Source organism: Callospermophilus lateralis, chromosome 2 (genome assembly GCF_048772815.1).
Source record: "Callospermophilus lateralis isolate mCalLat2 chromosome 2, mCalLat2.hap1, whole genome shotgun sequence".
Classification (NCBI taxonomy): Eukaryota; Metazoa; Chordata; class Mammalia; order Rodentia; family Sciuridae; genus Callospermophilus; species Callospermophilus lateralis.
The window spans coordinates 205,253,626-205,263,424 of record NC_135306.1 but is presented as its reverse complement, the minus strand read 5'-3'; the positions used below and the strand labels follow the sequence as shown (position 1 = coordinate 205,263,424).

Below are 9,799 nucleotides of genomic sequence, written 5' to 3'. Positions count from 1 at the left end.
TGCACAGCCCAACCAGGCAGCAATGTCAGTCCATTTCCCTCACAGGCTCAAATGCGCATAGCTCACACACACAGCCCATGGCTGGCTCGTGACGTATAATACCAACTGTTATGGTTTAGCAATGAGGTATCCCCCAAAAGCTCATGGGTGAGACAATGCCAGAAAGTTTAGAGGTGAAATGATTGGTTACCAGAGCCTTAACCTAATGAGTGGATTAATCCACTGATATGGATTAACTTTATAACTGTAGGCAGGAAGTGTGTGGCTGTAACAGGCAGGTCATCAGGGGTAGGACTTTGGAGGTTATATTTTATCCCTGGTGAGCAGAACTCTCCTTGCTTCCTGATTGCTAAATTCTGAGCTGCTTTCCTCTGCCACACCCTCTGCCATCATATTCTGCCTGACCTCAGACACAGAGCAATGGATTTAGCCATGAATGGACTGGGACCTGTGTGAGGAGAGCCCCAAAATAAACTTTTCTGTCTCTATTCTTGTCAGGTCTTTTGGTCACAGTCATGAAAAAGATAACTAAAATAGCAACTAACATTCATTATACTGTTAGTATAAGGGTTTTTAAAAATTAATTAATTAATTAATTTGGTTTAATTTGTTATACTAGTATAAGGTTTACATAACTTTTTTTTTGATCCTGTAAGTAGGTGCTATTATTCCCATTTTAGAGAGGAAGAAGTTGAGGCATAAGAAAATTAAGGCCCAGTGTTCCACACCTATTTATAGGGGAGTCAGTCCTAATCCCAGAGCCAACTGATCTATAAGTGGGATGAGAACTACACCACCTGGCCTCATGAAGTTCTTCATGGCAACAGTTGGTTTAAAATGAGTGATAGAACAATGGTGTTACCTGGACTTTTTTGGTGCTACTGGCCAGCTAGATCACCTTGGATCTGTTTCCTTATTTTACATTGAAGGTGCTAGACATAATAATTCTTGATTCTGAACAATAGTTCAGGAAGAGGCTTTTGCAGGGAGGGTCCAAGCCTGCTAATGACATCACAGAGAGGAGAGTTCCAAGAGAAGAGTCAGGCCTTCCTAGAAGCCCAGTGCCACAGTTGGCATTAAGCTCAGCTTAGGAGAGAAGAGAAATCCAGGGAGGGAACTGTTGGTTCCAACTCTTTAGCTCTCTTCATTCTACCATTCCCAGCACAGTTATGGATCAATCCTCAGTGACTGAAAGGATTCAAAATGACTTGGATACATTATCTCGCCCCCACTCATCATCCCCATACCACCGGCCAGGACCTAGTGGAGCCCACCATCATGAGACCCATCACCACAGGGGGCCCCATCATCACAGTGGGCTCCGTCATCATGGTGGACCTCACTACCAAGACTCTGAAAATCCCTACTCCTATCCTATCCACCACCGTGATGAGGCCCACTATCGTGGCAGGGCTCACCACTATTCATCCCCTGGTGAGGGTCTCCCCCATGGCACTGTCCATTCTCAACATTCTTCTGGTGAGGACCACTTTAATGATGAGCATCACTATGGTAGTAGGATGCATCGTGGTGGTGGGTCCCACATTTCTGGAACCCACCACCACGGTGGAACCCACCACCATGGGGAGTCCCACCAGCATACTGATTCCTTCCACCGTGGCGGGCCCCACCACCATAGCAAGCATCACCATTCTGGTGGGCACCACTATCGTGTTGGGGCCCACCATCCTGGTGAAGATCAATTTCATAACTACTACGGTAAGACCCATCACCTTGGAGAAAATTTATCCCAGTACTCCTCTGCTGCGTTTTACCACCATGGTGAGCCTCCCCATCATCCCCAAGGCGAGCCTCCCCACCATCCCCATGGCGAGCCTTCCCAGCATCCCCATGGTGGGCCCGACCAACATGGTGAAGACTACCACCATGATGAGGCCCATCTACATGAACCCCACCACTACAGCAGGGCCCACTATCCTGATTCCCACCACCACCGAAGACATACTCCTCATGGAGAGAGCTCCTCTTACCGTTTCTCTGAGGGGTCCAACTTCCGTGGTATGCATCATCAAGGTGGTCACCACCACAGGGAGCACTCTGGTGAGCACCACCCCGGGGAGAACAAGTTGAGCGGACCACCAACCACAGAGCCACGCAAGTCCCGCAGCTTGCTGGGCAGCTCCCCGTCTTATATGGCATCCCACTCACCTGGCATAACTCACACCAGAAGCTGGGGGCACAGTGTGACTCAGTCCCATGTCACATTTTACTCATCCCCCTCTCGGAGGTCCAGCAAGATTCACCCCCGCAGCTCCAAAGACACAGAGAGCTGGAGTGAAGATGAGCACTTTCAGAAGCGCAAACGTGAGTCTCTTCTGGTCCTCCCCACCCAGACCCCACTGCATAGCCCGGATTCAGCTGGGTCTGACCTTGCACACATCAGGAAGCTTGCCATTCACCTGCACCCATTTGTGCCAGCTAGTTCCCCTCTTCACTGTTCACCATCCGCTCTTTCATTCCCTGCATTGTGCACCTCTGCAGGCCACGAGGTGTTTCTTCACTTGGTCACTGCTTTGCTCACATATTTACTTCTCAAATGTTGAACCTCTTATTGACTGTGCTTAGGTCCTGGGAGAATAAGGAAGAATCCAGCATGGCTCCTGCTCTCAAGGGGGATCTAAGACTGAGGGGGGTCACTGAGGCCATCAGAGGCTATCCACTACTAGGAGCCTGTTGTCTTCCATATCAGAACATGTACCTCGGTGGCTTCTGTGTGTCTACTTTCCCCCTGCTAACTATGAGCCGCTGAGGATGGAGACTGGGAACTAGTGCCTGCATGAGGGCCCTGTTGGAGGGTAGGGAGGGACCTTATCTGGTAACTCACAAACTCCCAGGTTTGGTTCCTAGTAGTTCAATAAATATGGCGATAGTCTTACAACAAACAAGCGAAGAGAGATGAGTAACTTACTGGATGGGGGCAAGATAGGCATCCAGGAGGAAGGGAAGTTCAAGGATCTCAAAGGGAGAGGGAGGCTCAGCAAGAGGATGAGGTGAGGAGAGGGAGGTTTTCCATGCATAAGCTGCCATGTGGGCAAATAAAGACGTGGAGATTTAGTGGCAGGAACCCTCAGAATCCACTCAAGCCACTCCAAATCCCAAACGGGTTGGCCCCTGGTGTGATGGAAGTCAGGACTTTGGTCAAGACCAGCACAGGACTAGCCTAGAGTGCTATCAGTGAATGGCAGCAGGCCAATAGGCAGGGTTGATAATGACCCCCAACCAGTCTGGGAGGGGGCATGAGATCCCCACACCCCCTACAGAAATGTAACTTTCTGGCTTTCTTATAGTGGGCCGATCCCCACGGGCCCACAAGAAGATGCACACTATGGACCTCTTCCAGTGGTTGTGGGATAAATTAAGCTACCTCATTTGGGGCTTCCGGAGACTGATATGGAGTCTGACCCAGTCCCTGGCCTTTGAAACCTTCATCTTCCTCGTTGTCTGCCTCAACACCGTCATGCTTGTAGCCCAGACCTTTGCTGAAGTCGAGATCCGGGGTGGTAAGAACCACGGGGCCCTGTTCCTGTGGAGGAGGTCACCAGGTAGCAGGTGGCGCATCTGCTCTAAATGGGCCTCATCCAGGGCCAGGAAATTTATATAATTTAGTACACTTGATCCTCTATCCTTTGAATTCAGTGACATTGGGGTGTTAGAGACAGGCTAAGAAATATACTGCAGAGGTCAGCTGGAAACCCACTGAACAGGAGGCTGTGCTGTTCACAGATGTAGCCACCAGGTGGCACATCTGCTCTAAATATGCTGCTGTGGGTGGGCAGGGTGTGGGGAGCCCTGGGAGCGGGAAGTTAAAAGCAGCCTGTGGGAAGCCTGGGGAGGCTGGCCCCTAAAATTACCTGAAGCAGTGAGAAGGAAAGGACCTGCCACATGGTCATTGTCCATCTCTATTCTAAGCACTCGTGAAATGCATTTAATGCCCAAGACAATTCTGTCCAGCAGACTGTTATTATTCCCATTTTGCCCACAAAATGAAGGTAAGTGTGGTTAAGTCACACAGCCATTTAGGGCAGACCCAGGGAGAGCATGGGTATTTGAGCTTGCATGAGGCCGCTGTGGACAGAGGGAGAGGGAGGAGGCTGGGAGGCTGGGGATAGTCCTGATGACCCCCTGGTGTCCCTGCAGAGTGGTACTTCCTAGTCTTGGACTGCGTTTTCCTCTGCATCTACGTCATGGAAGCCCTGCTCAAGATCATTGCTCTGGGCCTGGCATACTTTTTCGACTTCTGGAACAATCTGGGTGGGTGGAGAAGGGGCTGCCGCCAGTGGCAAGGCAGCACTGAATGCCTGGGGGAGGCTAAGGAGGAAGGAGGAGCAGTGAGGTGTTGGCACAGGGAGGTCACTGCACTCAGACACTGTCTACCCTCAGACTTCTTCATCATGCTCATGGCCGTGCTGGACTTCATGCTCATGCAGGTCAACTCCCTCTCCTTCTCCTTCTACAACCACAGCCTCTTCCGGATCCTCAAGGTCTTCAAGAGCATGCGGGCCCTGAGGGCCATTCGAGTACTGCGGAGGCTCAGGTCTGATTGTAGGGACTCTGAAGGAAGAGGGGACACAGGCCTGGGTTCCCAAGGAATCCACTGTGGGGCTGAGGATGTGGCTCAGAGGCAGAGTGTTGCCTGGCATGCACCAAACCCAGGGTTAAATTTCCAGTCCTACAAAAACAACATCAGAAAACAAACCAAGGAATCCACTGTGACCTGCTCAAATGATGGGGCAAGGGTGGCTGCAGACCCCAGCCAGCTTCCAATAAGCCTCCTCCGGGAGCCATCCCTGGGAGCCACCTCTTCATTTCCAGGGAAGCAACAGGATTCCCCCAAGTCACCAGCAAATCAGGGACCCTGTGCTTTCAGTACCAGCTCTGGCTGCTGCCACTGACCTCCTCCCATCCCCATTGATTCACCTCCCTCTCCATCTCTGCCCACAGCATCCTGAACAGTCTCCAGGAAGTGACAGGAACCCTGGGCCACTCCTTGCCATCTATCGCGGCCATCCTTACACTCATGTTTACCTGCCTCTGTATCCTGTGCCTGCGGCTGGGGCAGTGCGTGGAGGGGACAGGACGGCAGGGGTGAAAGCAGGAGGAAGGGCACAGGGGCAGGAAATAGGAGCCTGGTTTGGTCCTAAACAACCAGTCCTCTTCTCTGTGGTCCTGCGGGCACTATTCCGCAAATCGGACCCCATGCGCTTCCAGAACATCTTCACCACCATCTTCACCCTCTTCACTCTGCTCACCCTGGATGACTGGTCCCTCATCTACATGGACAGCAGGGCCCGGGGTAGGCAGAGGGCAGGAGATGGGCACACAGACCTTGAGGGCTCAGCTACCCCACCTGTGATTCGGGGCTTCTGAAGCCTGTGGTAGGGGTGCAGCAAGGGTGGGAGGAGACTGCTCGATTGACACTCCTGTCTCCCCCTCCCACAGGCGCCTGGTATATCATCCCCATTCTCATGATTTACATCATCATCCAATACTTCATCTTCCTCAAGTGAGGACCCTGCTCTGCTGCCCAGCCTCACTCCCAAGCTCTCCCAGGAGTCCCCACCCCAGCCCCTCACCCTGGTCATGCCTCTCTTCTGGTGTTCCCCTTGAAAGCACCTCGCTGTCCCCCTCCTCAGCCTGGTGATCGCTGTCCTGGTGGATAACTTCCAGATGGCACTGCTCAGAGGCCTGGAGAAAGTAAAACAGGAGGTGCCACACGGGGCAGATGTCCTAGGAAACATGAGGGGAGGGGCAGGGTGCTCCGGGGATGGGGGCAGGGGACTCCAGCAGGACTGAGACCTCTTCTCTTCAGAAGGCCGCCCAAATCCATGAGAATCTGCTGGAAGACTCACTGACGGAGCTCAGGCAAACAGGTACTGCCTAGCTGCCCAGACCCTGTGCTACCCCAGGGGCATAGGCAGTCTCTATCCACCCTACCTCCTTCCACAGCTAGACACAGAATTACCCTCAATTTTACAGTTTTAGAACCTAATGACATGGAAGGACTTTTGGAGTTTGGTACATTGATTCAAAGGCCTCTAGGACAATCTTCTAAAGAGAATTGCATCTATGGTCCATTTTAGAAAGACCCACTTGGAAAACAAATAATAAGCCAAAGTATGATTCACCAAACTCCCATTCCTATTAATAACTTAGGAAGTTCATGAAAGTCACTCTTCCATGGATGGTTTCAACTGCCTTTGTGGGTTTCATTAAGGTTGTATATACTTGTCTGGAGTCTCTTGACCCAGACTGAGAGCCTACGAAAATAAGTTTCCCTATGTGTTCATTTTTCACACCTCACTTCCTGGATGTATTGATTTTGAGCCCGATGGTTTTCTTCCTGCTGAAAGATCCTCAGAACTTGATGATGATGATGATGATGATGATTTCTCTTTTTGTATCGGAGATTGAACCGGGGGTGCTTTACCAACTGAGACACATCCCCAGCCATTTTTTGTATTTTATTTTGAGACACGATCTCACTAAGTTCCTTAGGGTTTTGCTAAGTTGCTGAGACTGGCCTCAAACTTGTGATCCTCCTCAGAACCTTGATATCCAAGCTCTAGAATCCCACTCTTAGGATCATTCACAGGGCCACCTCGAGTGGTTTAATTAAAAAGAAGGAAAGAGAGAGAGAGAGAGAAGAGAAGAAGAGAAGAGAAATTTATTGGCTCCAATGACTTAGCAAGTTGAGGGTGCATGGGCTTTCGAGAATGGTTTGATCCAGCCAGGTGCAGTGGTGCATGCCTGTAATCCCAGCTACTTCAGAGTTTGAAGCAGGAGGGTCACAAGTTCAAGGCCAATTTCTGAAATCTAGTGAGGCCCTAAGCAATTTAATGAGATCCTGTCTCAAAATAAAAAAGGGCTGGGGATGTGGCTCCATGGCAAAGTCCTGGGTCAAATTCCCAATACCAAAAAAAAAAAGAAAGAAAGAAAGAAAAGAAAAAAAAAAAAGAATGCCTTGATCCAGGGCACAAATGATGATCAGAATCTGATCTTTTATATTTGCTCTATGGGCACCTGTGTGGGTTTGTTTTTAGAGTGAGTTTTTCCCTTGGATAGCAAAAGGGTCACCAACAAGTATAGTGCCAAGTCCTTACGGTTTAGCCAACCATACCTCTACCAGCAGAAATGTGATGGTCTTCTGCAAATTCCAACAAAATCCCAGAAATGACCATGCTTAGTTCCAGTAGAATCATTGCCTAGTTTTGAACCAATCACGTAGCCTGTAACTGGCCGGGCTGCCCTCACGTGTCCTTGGAACTGTAGGAAGGGCTAACCTCCAGCAAGACAACATGGGCCACACAGGGGTGGGGTGGCTCCACAAGAAAAGTGGAACACTTACCAGAGCTGGGGGTGTAGCTCAGTGGTAGAGCACTTGCCCAGCACGTGAGAGGCCCTGAGTTCCAAACCCAGCACCACAAACACACGTAAGAGAGAATGGAGCAGGATGGGGACATGCTTTGTGCCTGGAGAAGCAAACTCTTTGGGCATCAGGGATGGAAACACCTTCGGCCCTCTCTGTGAACCTCCATGACACTGGCGTTCCTCCTCCCTGCAGATCCAGGCATCTTTCTACTCACCCACCCCACCCCGCCCCACTTTCTCTTCTTCCAGAGCCTGAGGAGACAGTGAGCGAGACCACCCTGTGGAATCAGTTCATAGACCGAAAGTTTGGGGCCATGACTGACAAGTGAGAAGATGAGAAGGGAGGGTGGCCTCAGGCAGTCTTGGGGCTGGCAGTAGGACTGGAGGGAAAGGGACATTGCCACTCTGTGCAAGGGAGTGGAACGGGGTTGGGATGTGGAGACCAGGAGTGGCCCCTGGCTTCCTTCACCATAGGACCTTCCTGTAGCAGGGATTCTGCTCCTCTCTTCACTTAAGTACCATTTGAACCCTTGTCAGGGCCAGGCCCACCGAGGGCTCCAGGGACCCAAAAAGGACAGACACCAACTCCATTCCTGTCCCTGAAGGCCTTGCCTCTAAGGACTTGTGCTGGGCCCTGGAGGCTGAGCAGACTTCAGCTGGGTGAAGGGATTGTGGGCAGAACAGCTTGGGTAAAGGTCTGCAGCCAGATGATTGATCCTCATCCTGTCCATCTGAGTGACTAGCTGGGCCAGGCCAGCTGAGGACTTGTGACTGGGGACTCTTGCTTGGAACTGGGGTCCTTGGCATAGGCTCCTGCTTCCTGGCTCTCAGACCTGGATTTCCTGAGACCCCTCTGTCTTAAAGCCAGGTGCTGCCCTCCCCTGTCCAGCCTCTGGGCTCCTCTCATCCAAGAGAAAATCCAAGCTTCATGGCTTGCATCCAGGGCCCTGTCTGTCCAGTCCTCTGCTAACCTCATATCATTGCAGCCACCAACCCCCAACTGGCACAACCTTGTTTGCCCACACTCTTTCCCAAGCATGGCACATACTTCTCTACCCATAGGCCTTTGCCTGCACTGTTCTCTGCCTGGAATGTTCTCTGGATGCTGGTGTCAGGCTCAGTTGACCAGGAGTTGGGAGAGTTCAGTTCCAATCCTGGCTCCAGTTGTCTCCTGGGGCGCTCTCCTGTTCATCCTTCTTGTTCTAGCACCTGACCACTCTGGTCTGGGCTCTTAGCACGCGGAGACACTTTCCTTGGGGATATCATCCCCATAGGTCCCCTCCCCCAAGAGTGGTTTTTGTTGTAACCTTGGCTTTTCCCCCCTCCTCTGTTCCCCCTTTGACGTTGCTTTGACACTTCTCAGATGTACCTCAACTAACTCACCCACCCCCTGCAGCAGCTTCCCCTGAAGCCTGCCCTGAGCCCCACAGTTATTGAGATTCAGAGCTCTCTCTGAATGTTCTTGAGATTCAGAGCTCCAGGAGCCATGCTCCAACCTGGCATACTCCCAACTGTCTTCCAAACTCAGTTCAGTGACAGTCCCTCACTTCTAAGGACAGTCCCTCCTGAAGCCTTTCTAGACCCCCAGCACTTGGGGAGGTTCCCCTCCCTGTGCCCTCAGCACCCCATGTTTATACTTAACCAGAGCAGGTCAGTGTTCTGGCTCTGGGGGCAAAGTCTGTTTCTTATTCATCTATGTCCTTGGAGCATCTTACAGTGTTGGCTGTATTTGATGGATAGACTGGTAAGATCCAGTGGAGTGATGAATGGGGTAAAAGGGCTGGTGGGTGAATGGGGGAAGGGGTGGGTGTTTAGGTGGTCACGGTGTAGGTGGATGGGTGATCTAGGGAGGACCAAGTGAGGAAAGGGTGGGGTAGATGACTGTGGGTGGGTGGTTAAGTGGGTCTATGGAGAGGCTTGGGTTAGATGAGGGAGCATCGATGGGTAGGTGGGCAATCTAATTCTGGAATTCTCCATGGTGCAGGCAGACATGGGGGCTTTTCTAGGTACTGAAAAAGAAACAAAATAAAAAAGGAGGTCTTGGGTGATGTAAGTTTTGGGGGAAACTGGCAAGAAGAGCCGTGTGGGAGCTCTGGGGGCCCAGAAAGAATACCAGAAAGGCCAGCGGAGCCCAGCCTCCCCCACCTTGTCCCTTCAGGCAGCGGGAGCTCCAGTTCCAATTCCTGCAGCTTGTGGCTGGGGTGGAATATCAGCAGCAGAAGTTCCGTTCCCAGGCGTCTGTCATTGATGAGATTGTTGACACAGCATTTGAGGTGAGTCAAACAGGACAGGAAATGGGGGACCTAGGGATCTTGCCAGAAGTGGCCCCAGAGTAGTTAGTAGTCACACAAGGCACTGGCTCCTTCATGCTCCCATCCCACAGGCTGGAGAGGAGGACTTCAAGAAGTGA

General features: G+C 51.4%; 1 protein-coding gene across 1 annotated transcript; it reads left to right on the top strand.

Moving 5' to 3' along the window:
• The first annotated feature begins 1,169 nt into the window (after nucleotides 1-1,169).
• Catsper1 (cation channel sperm associated 1) lies at nucleotides 1,170-9,799 on the top strand. The gene is made up of 14 exons (XM_076842947.2): nucleotides 1,170-1,434; nucleotides 1,520-2,061; nucleotides 2,112-2,325; nucleotides 3,309-3,521; nucleotides 4,159-4,272; nucleotides 4,402-4,555; nucleotides 4,963-5,054; nucleotides 5,171-5,314; nucleotides 5,461-5,524; nucleotides 5,655-5,727; nucleotides 5,831-5,891; nucleotides 7,639-7,714; nucleotides 9,548-9,662; nucleotides 9,773-9,799. The coding sequence occupies exons 1-14, from the start codon at nucleotides 1,170-1,172 to the stop codon at nucleotides 9,797-9,799; spliced, it is 2,154 nt and encodes a 717-aa protein (XP_076699062.2).

What these genes read in the sequence shown, in the direction of transcription:
- Catsper1 (XM_076842947.2), top strand. Translation starts at nt 1,170, where the DNA reads ATGGATCAATCCTCAGTGACTGAAAGGATTCAAAATGACTTGGATACA. An exon ending in CGAGTACTGCGGAGGCTCAG is followed by an intron (nt 4,556 to 4,962) that starts GTCTGATTGTAG and finishes CTCTGCCCACAG; the next exon opens with CATCCTGAACAGTCTCCAGG. An exon ending in TGGAGAAAGTAAAACAGGAG is followed by an intron (nt 5,728 to 5,830) that starts GTGCCACACGGG and finishes TCTTCTCTTCAG; the next exon opens with AAGGCCGCCCAAATCCATGA.